This window comes from Marmota monax, unplaced genomic scaffold, assembly GCF_021218885.2.
Source record: "Marmota monax isolate L192 unplaced genomic scaffold, Marmota_monax_Labrador192_F-V1.1 WCK01_AAM20220418_F8-fsc00021, whole genome shotgun sequence".
Taxonomy (NCBI): Eukaryota; Metazoa; Chordata; class Mammalia; order Rodentia; family Sciuridae; genus Marmota; species Marmota monax.
Window position 1 is genome coordinate 11,058,040 of NW_026695228.1, and position 16,905 is coordinate 11,074,944.

The 16,905-nt window shown below is 44.8% G+C and overlaps 1 protein-coding gene across 1 annotated transcript in view; it reads left to right on the top strand.

Moving 5' to 3' along the window:
* The window catches only part of Itga9 (integrin subunit alpha 9), a 320,954-nt gene that overhangs the window by 253,502 nt on the left and 50,547 nt on the right, over nucleotides 1-16,905 (top strand). Inside the window, exon 23 of the mRNA XM_046436952.2 lies at nucleotides 3,885-3,992. Coding sequence (XP_046292908.1) covers nucleotides 3,885-3,992 — 108 coding nt within the window. The remainder of the gene's footprint in view (nucleotides 1-3,884; nucleotides 3,993-16,905) is intronic.

Sequence of the window (16,905 nt, forward strand, 5' to 3'; positions counted from 1 at the left end):
TTTAACCTGTCACTGCTTTATCAACTAAATCTAACATTCTAAATCTTTGGTTGTCATCTCAATGATCTTCACAGCATCTTCACCAGGGGTGAATTCTGTCTCAGGAAACCACTTTCTTTGCTCATGCATAAGAAGTGGTCCCTCATCCATTAAAGTCGTCTTGTGAGTTTGCAGCAGTTCGGTCACCTTTTTAGGCTCAATTTCTAAATGAGAGTTCTCTTGTTATTTCCACCATGTCTGCAAATACTTCCCCAATGCAGTCTGGAACCCCTCAAAGACATCCATGGGAGTCAGCATCACCTTCTTCCGGACTCCTGCTACATTGGTATTTTGACCTTCTGCCATGAATCATGAATGTTCTTAATGGTTAATCCTGCTTTTTAAAGCTTTTTCCTGCTTTTCCCAGATTGGTCAGAGGAATCACAATCCACGACAACTTACAGGCTGATTAAATGTATTTCTTAACTAATAGGGATTGAAAGTTGAAATCACTCCTTGATCCCTGGGCCGCAGATGGGTGCTGTGTTGCCAGTCATGGAAGCAACATTGATCTTGTAGAACTTCTCCATCAGCGCTCTCCAGTGACCAGATACATCATCAGTTTTCAGTAATATTTTGAGATTTTGAGAGAACTCTTTTTCTGAGCAGTAGATCTCGACAATGGGCTTAATATATTCTGTTAACCATGCTGGGAACAGATGTGCTTTCACACAGGCTTTTTGGTTTACTTAAATCGCATGGTAATTTTTCTTTCTTCCTTCCTTCCTTCCTTCCTTTCTTTTTTTCGTACAAGAGATTGAACCCAGGTGTACTTAACCACTGAGCCACATCCCTAGCCATTTTTATTTTTTATTTTGAGATATGGTCTTGCTAAGTTACTGAGATTGGCCTCAGACTTGTAGTCCTCCTGCCTCGGCCTCCCAAGTCACTGGGATTACAAGCATGTACCACATGACTGGCAGATTTAGTGTAATTCTTAAAGGTCCTGGGATTTCCAGAATGGCAAATGAGTCTTAGCTTCAACTTAAGTCACCAGTTTCTAGATGCATGGGTGCCTGATAAGAGTCAGCTGGCCTTCGAAGTTTTGAAGCCAGGCATTGGCCTTGCTTCTCTAGCTATGAAAGTCCTAGATGGCCCCATGTAAGACTCAGCTGTCTACATTAAAATGTGCTGTTGATGTAGCACCTGCTTCGGTTACCATGGATAGATCTGAATAACTTGCAGTAGATTCTCCATCCGCACTTGATCTTTCATATTAAGGAGATGGCATCTTTTCTTAAACCTCACAAACCAATCTCTGCTAGCTTCAGACTGCTTCTCCTGTAGCATCCTCCTCTCTCTCAGCCTTCCTAAGAATTGAAGGAAGTGATGGCCTTGCTCTGGATTAGGCTTTGGCCTAAGGGAATTCCGTGGGTGGTTGATCTCTCTAGACCACTGAAATTTTCTTTCTATCAGGAATCATGCACGTGTTTGCTGGAAGAGCACTTTGCATTTCCTTCAGGAACATTTCCTTTGAATTTATAACTTGGCCAACTGGTCAAGAGGCCCAGCTTTTGGCCTGTCTTGGCTTTGACATGCCTTCCTCCTCACACTTAACCACGTTTAACTTTGATTTAGGTGATGTGCAACTCTTCCTTTCACTTGAGCATTTAGAGGCCACTAGAGAATTGTTCAGGCCGAATTTCAGCCCTTTCTATACATTAGATCATTTGGTTTTAGGACAACCCACTTGGTCTTTGAAGGTCTCAGTTACCTCAGGCTGTAAAAGGAAGGAAATCTCAGGGAACAGGAAGGACTGTGGAGAGGAAGGGAGATGGGACAGGTGTTGGTGGAGCCATCAGAACACACACATTTATCAAAAGAGTTTGCTTTCCTATGTGGGCGCCCTTCATGGCAGCCCCAGTTAGGAGAGTGACATCAAAGATCACTGACCACATGGCTGGGCATGTAGCTCAGGGAGAGACCACTTGTCAGGACGTGCAAGGCCCTGGGCAGGTCTCCAACATTGCAAAAGGAAAAAACAATCTCTGACCACAGATCACCATTACCACAAGAGATGTAATAATCATGAAACAACTTACTATATGGTGATAATTAACAAAATATGACACACTAACAACATATGGGCATATTGGTACCAATAGACTCTCCTGATGCAGGGTTGTCCCAAACTTCTTATTTATAAGAAAATGCAGTGTCGTCAAAGCACAGTAAAATGAAGTATCATAAAGTGAGGTAAGTCTGGATTAATTTCCTATTTCTGCTGTAACCAAATACCACATAATTAATGGCTTTAAACAGCACACATTTATTATCATACGACTCTGAGCTCCACAAGTCCAAAATGGGTCTCACAGAGCTAAAATCAAAGCCTTAGAGGACTGTGTTCCTCACCGAGGGTCTGGGGAGGATTCATTTCTTGCCTTTTACAGTTTCTGGAGGTTGTGTGAGTTAGTTGGCCCATGGCCCCTTCCATTTTCAAAGTGAGCAATGACCAGTCAAAACTTTCATTGGGGTCTCTCTCTGATACTGACTTCTCTGCCTCCCTCTTCTCTCTATAAGGGCCTTCGTGATTAAATGTGCCCACTGGGATAATCCTAAATAATCTATTTGAGGTCATGTGATTGGCAACCATGATTCCATCTTTTCATGTAGCATAATGTTCACAGGTTCCACAGATTAGGACATGGACATCTTTGAGGTCCTGTTCACCTGCTTGTCTATAACCCTCCCTACTCTCCCTGCCCTCAGTCCTGAGCTTCTTTCTGTCCCCAAAGATCAACTCACCTTTTGTTTCTTTCTTTTTTCCTCCAGATTCTACTTATGATCAGCCTTTGCTCTGTCTTCACCCTTTTTGGTTTCTTTCCTCTTTTCCCTCATTTCTTGGGAGATGACTGGCTTCTAGAGACAGAAAATAAAAAGGATGATAGAGAAGAGGAGAAGGGGAAAGTTTTATAGGACCAAATGCTAGGATAGAAAAGAGGCACAGAGGCCATCAAACAGTGTTAACACATGACTATCTATAAATTGCACAGAAACTAAATGAGCTGGATAGTGTAGTAAAAATAGCCCTTTCTATACTATTAGATCACTTGGTTTTAGGACAACCCATTTGGTCTTTGAAGGTCTCAGTTACCTCAGACTGTAAAAGAAAGGAAGTAGACATTAGTGGTTCTCAGGGGTGGCTTCTGGGTCAGCAGCAGCATTTCCTGGAATTTTTTTTTTTTTTTGTACTATGGACTGCAGTCAGGGGCACTCTTCCACTGAGCTACACCCCAGCCCTTTTTATTTACATTTTGAAACAGGCCTCCTTGAGTTGCTGAGGCTGACCTTGAACTCATGATCCTCCTGCCTCAGCCTCCTAAGTAGCTGGAATTATGAGTGTGTACCATGCTTTCAGCTTCCTGGAAACTTACTAGAAATGCTGGTGCTTCACCCCGCTTACTGCCTCAGGAGCTCTTGGCATGACCCCCCTTTCACCCCTCACTACCAAGTCTGTGTTTTAAAAAGCCCCTAGGTGATTCTGATGTTATGCTGAAATTTGAGAACCACTGAACTAAATTATTATGTCTGCTTTCCCACCCAGTGTAATAGTCTAATTTATTGGTATGTCAAAATAAATATAATCTTTAGTAAGAAGAAGAGGATAAGAAAATGTTAAAAGGGAATGGTACTTTGGAAGTCTGAGGTTTTTAGGTGCCTATTTGAAGGATGTTCATTAAGAATTTTGTTAAAATTCCCCACCATTCAGCATCTTATTTCTCCTAGAGTTATGACTTAGCTCCCACCCCTGGAGCATCTGTATGTGGAGTACATATTTCAGGACATGAAATGAAGCTCTCTTATTTCCACTGAAATGTGCTCTGTGTGTTCCACACCCACAGGTCTATAACACTGGCCCCAGCACCCTTCCGGGGTCATCTGTCAGCATCTCCTTCCCCAACCGACTGTCATCCAGTGGTGCAGAGATGTTTCTGGTGCAGGAGATGATGGTGAGTCCTCTATTTATTTTCTCAGTTGCTTTGAGCCTTATATCAGTCTCTTCAAATTTCGTGCCCCACCCAACCCAATATCAACCCAGAGAACCTAACTCATTCTACCCCCTGGAAACCTATCTGAGGAAGCTGGAGGACCTGGGATGCCTGAATTTCTTCAGCGAGGCAGTTTGGTTAATGCCGTAGGGTGGGGAATGGCTGGTTGTGGACCCGCCTCCTGGCATGGGCTTCACTGGCTCCAGGAACCTCAGAGACAGTCCACTGTCTTGCATGTGTCTGCATTTCTCTGAGGAGAAGATCCACAGTGTCCATAAAGATTCTCAAAGGGCTACTGACACCCAAGGATAAAGGTTAATCCCTCAGATGTAAGTGTAGGTTGCAACTCAAGTTTACGTGTGGAGTATGCCCCTCGGTCTGATCCTGAGTCCACTGTAGATGACTTGGTCTCAAGGGTTTGATAATGGGAACATGGTCATTGCTACCTTTCTCCTTCTAGGACATCACTTTCTCCCAGTTTCCCCTTTCTCGCTGGCCTTTGTCCTCATCTCCCCACCTTCTAGGGGCCTGGGGCCTCCTTTATTCTACACCCTGTCTCTGAGATCTCACCCAGACTCATGGCTTTAAATCCAGTCTGTGCTGACAATACCACTTGTTTCTAGCCCAGACCCCTCCCATGATCTCCAGATATGAACAGCCAACTACCTTCAGCCCATTTCTACCTGGATGCCTGACAGGTATCTCAGCTTTATTCAAAAGTGAGCTCCCATAGTACTCTTCTGTCATTGTGCTTTTTTAAAAAATTGTTGCTGATACCATAATACCACACACACTGGGTGGGCTATAAAAGAAAGTTCTGGAAGTTCAAAGTTGAGTGGCCTCATCTGGCAATGGCCTTCTTGCTAGGAGAGTCCTAAGGTGATACAGATCATTACATGGTGAGAAACAGCATGCACGTGTCTGTCTGTCCCCACTGCCTCCCTTCTCTCTTCCTCTTATTATAAAGCCACCAGCATTCAGTCATGGGAGTAATCACCCTTGATGACCATATCTAACCCTAATCTCTTCACTACCTCGAAACACCATAGTCACATTAAGTTTCCACCCTCTGTATGCCTTATAGTGGAAATTAAACCCTAAGGAGAGTTTCTCAAGGGACAAGCTATATCCAAACTACAGCCCCTCCAAACCTGCCCTCCCACAACTTCCCTAGCTCAGCACATAGCTACTCCATTCTCAGTTGCTTAGATTAAAAAGCCTGGGTCATCCTTAATGCCTTTATTTTTTTCCTGTTCTTCACATCCTATCCATCAGCAGGCCGAACGTCTCTACCTTCACAACAAATCCAGAAGGTTACCACTGTTTACATCACTACTTCCAGCACCCTGGTCCCAGGCAGCAGCATCTGTCACCCAGGTTATTAGCAGTAGCAATAACTCCTTACTAGTGCACCTGCCTCTGCCCTGGACCCAGCCCCAGAGGGATCCTTCCAGAGTATAAGTCAGCTCTGCTCAAAACCTTCCAGTGGCTTTTATTCTCCCCAGATTCTTCTAGCAACTTCACTATCCCCACGGCCTGTCAAGAGTCACTCTCTAGCCTCATCTGGCAGAAAGATGTGGTAGTGCAAAACTGCTCACATAGTGTGCCCAAGAAATAGAAAAGGGATTGGGAGTAAGATGTAGTCCCTACAGGCACGACCCCAAGGAGTCACTCCCTTCAACTAAGACTGACCTCTTAAATTTTTTTTTTTTTTTTAGTTGTAGATGGAAACAATATTTTATTTATTTTTATGTGGTGCTGAGGATCAAACCCAGTGCTTCACAGGTGCTAGGCGAGTGCTCTTCCACTGAGCCCCAACCCCAAGGTCCACCTCTTAAAGTTTCTACAACCTCCCAATAAATCGTGCATCTTTGACTTCATGGAAGGATAAATTATTGATGAATTCAGAGTCTTCATGATCCAACCACTCCCCCACAGCCCCACTTCTGAACATTGCTGAATGGGGGATCAAGTCTTTAATATATGAGCTTTTGGGGGACAGTCCAGACCCAAACCCTAAGAAAATCTCAAATAGGAATGAATTCCTTTGCTAAATAATTTGAGTTTTTTTTTTTTTTTTTTTTTTTAATTTTTTATTGTTGGCTGTTCAAAACATTACATAGTTCTTGATATATCATATTTCACAATTTGATTCAAGTGGGTTATGAGCTCCCATTTTTACCCCATATACAGATTGCAGAATCACATCAGTTACACATCCATTGATTTACATATTGCCATACTAGTGTCTGTTGTGTTCTGCTGCCTTTCCTATCCTCTACTATCCCCCTCCCCTCCCCTCCCCTCCCCTCCCCTCCCTCCCCTCTTCTCTCTCTGCTCCCTCTACTGACATTCGTTTGTCCCCCTTATATTATTTTTCCCCTTCCCCTCACTTCCTCTTGTATGTACTTTTGTATAACTCTGAGGGTCTCCTTCCATTTCCATGCATTTTCCCTTCTCTCTCCCTTTCCCTCCCACCTCTCATCCCTGTTTAATGTTAATCTTCTTCTCCTGCTCTTCGACCCTACTCTGTTCTTAGTTGCTCTCCTTATATCAAAGAAGACATTTGGCATTTGTTTTTTAGGGATTGGCTAGCTTCACTTAGCATAATCTGCTCTAATGCCATCCATTTCCCTGTAAATTCTATGATTTTGTCATTTTTTAATGCAGAGTAATACTCCATTGTGTATAAATGCCACATTTTTTTTATCCATTCATCCATTGAAGGGCATCTAGGTTGGTTCCACAGTCTAGCTATTGTGAATTGTGCTGCTATGAACATAGATGTAGCAGTGTCCCTGTAGCATGCTCTTTTTAGGTCTTTAGGGAATAGACCGAGAAGGGGAATAGCTGGGTCAAATGGTGGCTCCATTCCCAGCTTTCCAAGAAATCTCCATACTGCTTTCCAAATTGGCTGCACCAATTTGCAGTCCCACCAGCAATGTACAAGTGTACCCTTTTCCCCACATCCTCGCCAGCACTTGTTGTTGTTTGACTTCATAATGGCTGCCAATCTAACTGGAGTGAGATGGTATCTTAGGGTGGTTTTGATTTGCATTTCTCTGACTGCTAGAGATGGTGAGCATTTTTTCATGTACTTGTTGATTGACTGTATGTCCTCCTCTGAGAAGTGTCTGTTCAGGTCCTTGGCCCATTTGTTGATTGGGTTGTTTGTTCTCTTATTGTCTAATTTTTTGAGTTCTTTGTATACTCTGGATATTAGGGCTCTATCTGAAGTGTGAGGAGTAAAGATTTGTTCCCAGGATGTAGGCTCTCTATTTACCTCTCTTATTGTATCTTTTGCTGAGAAAAAACTTTTTAGTTTGAGTAAGTCCCATTTGTTGATTCTAGTTATTAACTTTTGTGCTATGGGTGTCCTATTGAGGAATTTGGAGCCCGACCCCACAGTATGTAGATCGTAGCCAACTTTTTCTTCTATCAGACGGCGTGTCTCTGATTTGATATCAAGCTCCTTGATCCATTTTGAATTAACTTTTGTGCATGGCGAGAGAAAGGGATTCAGTTTCATTTTGTTGCATATGGATTTCCAGTTTTCCCAGCACCATTTGTTGAAGATGCTATCCTTCCTCCATTGCATGCTTTTAGCCCCTTTATCAAATATAAGGTAGTTGTAGTTTTGTGGATTGGTTTCTGTGTCCTCTATTCTGTACCATTGGTCCACCCGCCTGTTTTGGTACCAGTACCATGCTGTTTTTGTTACTATTGCTCTGTAGTATAGTTTGAAGTCTGGTATCGCTATACCGCCTGATTCACCCTTCCTGCTTAGCATTGTTTTTGCTATTCTGGGTTTTTTGTTTTTCCATATGAATTTCATGATTGCTTTCTCTATTTCTACAAGAAATGCCATTGGGATTTTGATTGGCATTGCATTAAACCTATAGAGAACTTTTGGTAATATCGCCATTTTGATGATGTTAGTTCTGCCTATCCATGAACAGGGTATATTTTTCCATCTTCTAAGATCTTCTTCTATTTCTCTCTTTAGGGTTCTGTAGTTTTCATTGTATAAGTCTTTCACCTCTTTTGTTAGGTTGATTCCCAAGTATTTTATTTTTTTGGAAGATATTGTGAATGGAGTGGTTGTCCTCATTTCCATTTCAGAGGATTTGTCACTGATATACAGGAATGCCTTTGATTTATGCGTGTTGATTTTATATCCTGCCACTTTGCTGAAAATAATTTGAGTTTTGATTGCTGAAAATGCTTGAACATGTCCAATTCGAGTTCTCTTATCAGAGTGCTCTGGGAGCCCTTGGGTTCCAGTCTCCAGAGTGACTCAATATGAGGTGGTGCCTTCTTCTGAGCCCACCCCCACCCCGGGGAAGAATGGGCCACAGAGCTGGGGACAGTCACCAAGAGGGGAGCTCTTGCAGTGTCTCCTGTTGAGAGACTCAAGACAGCATTGCTCTTCATATGAGCACAGAAGGGACATCCAGAGAGAGGGACAGTCTCTCCTTGGAGTGTTTGAAAATTGGGGCAGCAAACTTACAGCGTGTGACACATCAGAGCACAGTCAAATAAGACCCTGCCCACAGGGTGGAGGCTCAGAGAGCATTGTGTGATACTGTCATGTTTCTGGCATGGCTCCTCTCTTGGGTCACATGGGCCAGAAACCAGAACCATGTGAATGTTGAATGTAGAACAAGTTCCCTGCCAGCCTGCGTTGTCTATTGAGTTGGTTATAAGCCTCAAGCAAACCACATACGCCTGTCTACCCTCTGAATTTTTTTTTTTTAATGTTCTGGGAACCCCAGGCCTCACACATGCTAGGCAAGTAAGTGTTCTACCACTGAGCTATGCCCCCAGCCCTCTTCTTCTTAAGTGTTATTAATCATCGTAACCATTCCACTTTGTGCCTCCACCCCCAACATCTAGGAATATTCTCCTAAGGCATGCTAAGAGTTTTCAATAAACTTTCTACAATGTTGTAGAGAGACAGAGTTTCCAAAGACCAAAAACATTCATGGACCAAAACAGGAAATTTCAGTCACTTGGATTCTGAAGGTATCTGAGAACCAAGCACACCCTTTTTCCTCCTTACCAATCATCAAGCCAAGGAAGAGTCACTGGAAAGAACTTTGGAGCACATTTCTAAAGGGCTGGCTTTCATGGGAGGTTTTAGACGTGGTTTTCCTGAGGATTGGCAGCACTGCCTGTCAGTCTAGCTGAGTGGACCCTCAGACTCCATGTGGTATGAGCTGGCAATGATCTGCTCTCTCTGTTTGCAAAAGAGATTTGGATTTTCAAAACTACATAAGGCCTGTGATAGAATTCTCAAGGGCACCAAACCAGGTGAGCAGAGCAGAGCAGCTCATGGCATTTGTGTGTTATGGAAAAGCAAATCCACTGACAGCTCTCACTGAGCAAGTAGGGAGGCTCATCCTTATTAACAGTTGCCACTGGAGGCCAGACTGATGAGAACAGAAACAAAAACACAAACATGATGGGGTGACATGCTGCAGTGAGAGGGACAAGAGTCCCGGATGCTTGTTTGATAGACTGAAAGCTGGCTTACCCTTCGCCTTCAGTTTCTAAGAGCAAGGGCATCCTGAAGCTCAGCCAAGTCCCCAGTCCTGCTGCCACCCTTGCTCAGCGGAGCCTGAGAATGCTCACTGGGTCCAGAGCTACTTATAGAGCTCATGATGTCCCCCACTTTGGCGTCTTGGGACTTTAAATGGAGCGGGGCATTCAATCTGTAGATTTGGCTGGTTTAGTGCTAGTCAAACTCGCTCCTCTTAGAGAAACCAGGGCTCCTTCTCCATGTGGCCCCTGAGGCCTGGTGACATTCCCTCCCACCCTCACTCCTAGCAACTGTCATTCCCAGCCTTTGTCAGGTTACTGAGCACCAGGCACCAGCTGGATGTGTTAAGCCTGCTGAAACCTAGAAGCAGATGTCTGTCATCCTTCCCCACACCCCAGGGGACCCTCAGAGTGTTCCTCTCCCTTTAGTAGTGCCCTTGGTGTCCACGCTGCCTGGTCATCATCCACATACAGTAGTGTTCTTGCTGACCCTGGGGCCTGGGCTAGTCCCCACCTTTAGCCCAGAATCTGGCAGTTTTCTATCACCAGAGCATCTTCTGTGCTTGTCTGGAGGATGCCTTGAAGTCAAAGATGTTTGTGAGTGAAAACTTTGCTTGTATAGGAGACATTTTTAAGAGTATTCTAATGAGGTGAGACCACTCCACACTCTAAGCCTCTGTTCATGATCTTCTTTTCTCATAGAAGGACCCTGAGTCCCTCCACTCTGCTGGTTTTATTTGGAGACAGAGCCATGATGGTGGTCTTAGGAAAGGCCATCAATTTCCTTTGCTTTCCACCCACAGGGGTTGTGTGGAACCCTGTGGAGATACAGTGATTTCCCACAGCAAAGAGAAAATGTGGACAGGCCATTGTGGACTTAGTGTCCATCAGGAAATCAAGTTGTAACGACTATGAAAATCATAGAAAAGAGTGACAGATCTTTTTAGTCTGTCTAAAGTAACATCATTACCAATAATAAATAATTCTTGAAATATTGGCTGAGCAAGCACTTATTATATGCAAGGCCCTAAGAAAAGATCAAGTTACAAAGCTGCTCCAGAAATTTACTTGTAGTAGACAGATATATAATATGCAATTGCATTACCACATACGAGGCACGTCCAGGCCCAGGGGACACATAGGGGGAGAATGCCCACCTTGGGGAGGGGGCAGGAAATGCTTCGTGAAGCAGGATCTTTGAGGTCAATGCCTAAATGATGTGTAGGAGGTCACCAAGAGAGCAGGCGAAGAAGAGAACATTCCAGATAGATGTCATAGCCGCTACAGTGAGTGTATCTTCTGTACTTGGAGCTATGGTTCTCCATGGTTTCCACGTAGCTCTTATACAGACAGGCAAAGGTGACTGTACCCTGTGCTTCCCTTGGGGTGTACAGCAGAGATCTCGGCAGGATGATAGGAAGTACTAACCCTTGGTCAGTCCTGTGATGGTGGTAAATTATTGCCCGTGCTGGGTGCACGGTGTGAGCGCACTCGTGGGCCTGGGCCTTCATTTCTGCTGACTTGGGAATAGGGACAACCAAACGCCCTGTCACCTAAAGCTGTTTAACTGCACGCACGCCATGCACATTGTCAGCAAATGACCCTTAGGCCACTGCGGAGGGCAGTGACTCTGTGGCAAGATGGCCTGTGTAAGGCAAGTTGTAGCCACTTGCTCCTTAGAGAAGATACCTGTTGGAACTGAGGATATAACTTCTTTCTCAGTTTAACGAGAACTGGCCTGAAAAACTTAACCACTTCACCTGGCTTCAGTTCTGCAGAGATTAAACATGAAACAGAGCCCCTGAACGTGGGTCTAAGAGAGGGCCAAGATAACACATCTGTCACCAGCTCTATGGCTAGTGAAGGGAAGACCACTTGAATTTGGAGGGTGGCCTGCTGCACAGTTCAGTTTTAAGGAGTTAGATTTAAGGAAAAGATTGGAGATCACAGTGGGAAGGTGGCTAACAGTCTCTGCTCTTTACCACTGGGCTGTCCAGCCACCTTCAAGGGCTTGGGCCATCATTTTCTGGACCTGTAGCTGTCCTGCACCCCTGGCATTACCTAGGTGTCAGAAATGTGGAAATGTGGAAACTGATGCTCCACCCAGACCTGCTGAATCCCAGTGGGCATTTAAACAACATCCTGGGTGGTTCGTTTGCACATCAGTATTTGAGAAGCCCTGGTCCAAAGCCTGAAGCTTAAATCTCTCCACCCTCCCATTTCCATGTCTGCAAAATAGTGATGACAGTTCTTGCCACATGGGGCTATGGTAGGATTTTTTAATCCACATGTCCATTCATTCAACAAATGCTTTACACCCAGTGTATGTCAAGCATTGGGTTACTACAGAGAACAAAATAGACAAAAATAATAATTATCGGCCCTTGTGTACCTTCTGGTGGGGAAAGATAAATAATAAGTAAAAAATGTAGTTCATTACATGATGGTAAATGCCATGGAGAAAATAGAGGCGGCCAGGGGATGGGAAGTGGGGAGAGATGTAATTTTAAAGGGTGATTAAAGTCTTGTGGTGAGCTTTATTCAGAGTAAGGAGACCAGGGCTCTCTTACAGGAGCTTGTAATGAGATCTTCTTTGTGCTCGAAGGCCTTGCCAAGTTTGTGTTTTTGACAAGTATCTGCCCTTGATTTCAGCCCCATTTGATTTCTGTCTTTGGAAATGCCAACCTCCGGGCCATGCCCACATGGCATCCAGACTGGACATACAGAAGTCTGTGTGTGTGCTTATTTGCTAGCATTCCCTCCGGGGGAGTTTTCTGCCTTAATATGAGTCATTCATTTCTCTGGCAATAGCAGTTGACAGTGACACTGGTTTTCTAAGCCAGCACATTTCACATGAGAAAAGTCCTGGATTTTATGACTTAGCCATGCTTGAAGGATAATTGCAACTAGAAGCCTCCCCTGCAGCAGGGCTTGCTGCAGTTGAGACTCGGCTTGTACAGAAGCCAGAGCCTGGGACTTGAAAGCAACCCAGCAAATAACTCAAAACAAAATTCTCCAACTTACACTTCTTTTTCAGTCTCTATTACCGTCCTCTGTCATGAACACATGCTTCTTCCTCCCTACCCCCACTTACCCTCAGATGTTTTTTTTTTTTTTTTCCTGTAGACATTCAAGGACTTGCCCTGTATCAGACTAGCTCGCTGGGTAAGAGGCTCCTTTCAGTGAGGATTCAAGGCTCAGGAACCCCTCTCCAGTAGGAACAGATGCACATACGGCCCCAGAGCAGCTTTGGGGGATTATAGGATCCAATCCTCCACCTTTGTACTGAATACAATCAAGATGTCTCCCCAATACAACAGAACCTGTTTCCAGCAAGTTCTCTTCCTTAAGCCGTTCCAGAATCCCTCAAATCTCATTGTTATGACTATGCTCAATTCTTCATGCTCTAATTTCCCCCCCTGACCTTTTCTTAGTAAAATGGAAAACAGTTGCCTAGTTCCCTATTTGCAGAGAAGTTGTTGAGCTACATTACGTAATCATTCTTCCCCCCTTGTCTTTCAAAAAAAGTGTTACAATTCCTTTAATTCTCTTTTCCCCATCCGAGTGAATCCTCTTTGCTTTCTCCATATTTGCCAAATCCATAAATTTCAAAAACGAAGCCCCAAATACCATGTCTCTTTGCCCGCTTCTCATCACAAACTGATACCCCTTAGGCATTAAGCCCTGATTTACCACTCGTGATGGTTTGGGTATGAGGTATCTCCCCAAAGCTCCTGGGTTAATGTAGGAATGTTCAGAGGTAAAATGATTGAATTGTGAAAGCTGTAACCTCATTCAGTTCAACCTAGTTTGAATGGACTGACTGTATAGTAATTGTAGGTGGGTGGGGCATAGCTGGAGGAGAGGTGGTCACTGGGGTCATGTCCTGGAAGGGTGCATCTTCCCTATGGCTCCTTTCCCACCTCTCCCTCTCTCAGCTTCCTGACCCTGCCATGTCCTGAGAAGCTCTCCTCCACTGGGCCCTTCCCACATGTTCTTGAGCCCAGAGCAATGGAATTGTCTGTCTATGGACTGAGACCTCTGAAACTGAGCCCCAGATAAACATTCCCTTCTCTAAGTTGTTCCCGTCAGGTGTTTTGTCACAGCAATGCAAAAGCTGACTGAAACCATTCAAGACCTTTTAGCTGTTATTACTTATCTGTGCCAACTTCCAGCCTTAATCTTTCTCTGTGTCACACTCAGAGTCATCACTGAGGGTCTGTGGAAAGACCATCAAGGAGATTTTTTTTAAGGGGGAAGCAGGTACCAGGGATTGAACTCAGGGGCACTCAACCACTGAGCCACATCCCCAGCCCTATATTGTATTTTATTTAAAGACAGGGTCTCACCGAGTTGCTTAGCACCTCCTCACTTTTGCTGAGGCTGGCTTTGAACTCATGATCCTCCTTCCTCAGCCTCCCAAACGGCTGGGATTACAGGTGTGCATCCTCGAATCAGGCCATCAAGGAGATCTTAATGGCCAAAACTGTAAGACTGAAACTCTGCTTTCCCCGGCCATTTTCTACACAACTCCTTCCCCGTAACCTCCCCAACCCTGTCTTCCAGCCACTCTGGACAGTGAAGACTGGCTGAACTCCCACCATGCTCTTCCCTGGGCACCTTGACCTTGCTAATGGCTACTTTCTTCCCTCTTGCTATGAAAAGCCCACTGGTGCCTCAAGACCCCATTCACGTGTCTTGTCTTCCATTATGCCTTCCCGGGTGGTCCAGCCTCTGCCAAGAACACGCCTCTCTCTGGCCTTTGCATAATTGGCTCCTCACAGTGGAGGTCTGAACCCATAATTCCCCTTCTCAACAAGTCCTCTCCAACCATTTCCCTACAGTTGCAAACCTCATTGCTCTCTGTTCCATCTCTGTCCCACTTCCTCGTGGGTTATTTTCTTCAAAGCATTCACCATTATCTACTATTACTATTTTGGATTCTCTGACTTCTTCCATGAGATTAAAAACACCATGAGTATAAAGGGTATGACCTTTGTTCTCTGTGCATCCCTAGCATTAGGTGCCTGGACTGTAGTTTGTGCTCAGATAAATGAAAGAACTGGCTCCCCTCACTGTTAGACCCAACGCCAGACATATTAGCATATGGGGTGAGTCCTTAGGTGCCCTGCAATGTAGCCAGCAGAGCACCTCATGTGTCCCAAGAACTTGAAAAATCTGCCTTGAATCGAAATCCTCCAAGTGGAGGCATTTGGACCCATCCCATGAACCCACGGCAGAAGTTGACTTAATCTCAATGTGAGAAAGGTAAGAAGGTGAAACTTTGAAATGAAGTTGAATCACTTATCCTAAATGAGAACTTCTAAGAGCAAAAGTACACACACCACAAACTTTGGGCAGAGAGATTATGAAAACATTCCCTCCACAACCACTGGCCCACATACACATCTGCCCATCTCGGAAATGGCCCCCAAACTTTTTTTTTTCCTTCTGCATTTTGCACATGTCTGAATGTGATCTGAACAGTCAAGTTCCTGAAATGGGTCAGGATTAGGTTTATTTTATTTTTTACTTTATAACAAAAGCCAAACACTTTACAGAGGGTGGGGATGGCTCCTTAAATTCTGGAGCAAGAGTTACATTCCTGGGCTCTTGTCAAAGTGAGCCGGAGAGGGAGGAAGTGTTTGCTTCTGTGCACAGACCATGTTCAACACACCCCCACTGGTCACGAGGACAAGCTGCAGGCTCAGGGCTCAGGCTGTCCATGGGCGGTGTAGGTCAGAGGTTGCCCTTTCACCGTGTGGACACAGAATAAATCTAGCCAGCAGTGTCGTCTCCCTGCTGACCGGGGCGCCTGGCCTTATCAAGGAGCCCGAGTGTCTTGCACTCACAGCTGCTACAACATCTGGAAGTGGTAAGGCCTTGCTGCCCGTGTCTTGGCCGGTTGGAATGCCGATGCCTCTGTATTTTCTGGTCTCTCAAGTGAATAGGCCTTAAAAGTTAGTGATGATGCAGTTGACTTCCCTCCGTTCCTTAAAAGCAGCACGACACAGAGCCCTTCCATTGCAGGGCTGATGGATTGTTACCGAAGTCGGTAACAGGAAATGTGGCTGAGGATAAACAGAGCTCATCGGACACTGCCGACCAACACATGGTTCTCATTTAACCTGCTGAGGGCTAATTGTGTGCACTTCAGAAGCGCCAAGAAGGAAAACGGCTTTTGGAGGTGCACACCACGTTTCTTTTGAGCCAGAGCAACTGCCTCGACATCATTAGACGCTGAGAGGCAGTTATCTCCCCAGCTGTCAGGAGTCAACTTCACCTACTTTTTAATTACCTAAACTTAAGGCCTGCAGCACATTTCAGGCCTCCCGTGAAGCCCTTGAAATCTTAGACTTAATGAACAACATCTAGGTCTCACCTTTCATGACTGTGGCGTCAGATACCCTTAGGAAAGTAGCATGAGAAGTCAGGCAGATGGCGGTGCCTGGCATCCAGAAAGCCATTATCATTTACCTTTTGATAGAGGAGTAACAATGGAGCCATACAAATAATACCTGCAGAGCCAACCCGGTGAACCCTTTAATGTAAGTAGGAGATGAGCTTTGTTCTTTAGCATAGAGGGGTCCAAGGGCTAGAACTGGAATTTAAACTGATGTAATTCTGAGGTCTGTGTTGTGTCCCTTCTGGGGGTTACTGACTCATTTATTATCCAAATCAGCAGACCATTCAACTTCCAAAATGTTTCATTATCTGTGGAAGGAAAACATTTGTGGCATGCATGTCAAGTGCTCAGATAACATATTTATGTCTCACTTTTTCACTAAAGAGAATCTGACCACATCTGGAAATTCTTTGGTGTCACTGCTGCTCTGAAACTACTTCCCATCTGTATCACTTTAACTGCAGCAAAGGCCATCCCCGCGCCTGTGAACGGGCCTCCTCTGGGGGGCCTGTCTTTCTCTGATTGAATGTAGATGAATTCTGTTTTGCAGGGAGCCTGGTATGGTGCACACCACGATTCCTCCAGCATGCTCCCCACCCTCCAGCATGCTGGCCTGTCACCCAAGGCCAGGGGGGTGAGAGCACTGATTTAGCCAAACCCTAAAGCTCATGGAAACAAAAATCCATCGACTTTTATCCTAAGAGGCAAAGTTGCTCATGAAATAATGGCTGACTCACACGGAGGTCAAAATTATACAATGGATTATGCTTTCCCTTTCCTCTGGAACATTGATTTTTTGAAGATTTGTCCTTTTATTGTAGGTTTCAGTTTTGGTCTCAGTCACAGCCTGAACTTTCCAGACCAGATGCAGCTTATCACAGTGGTAGTGGCCTTTAGGGGTGGGGAAGGGATTAGGGAAAGCAAGTC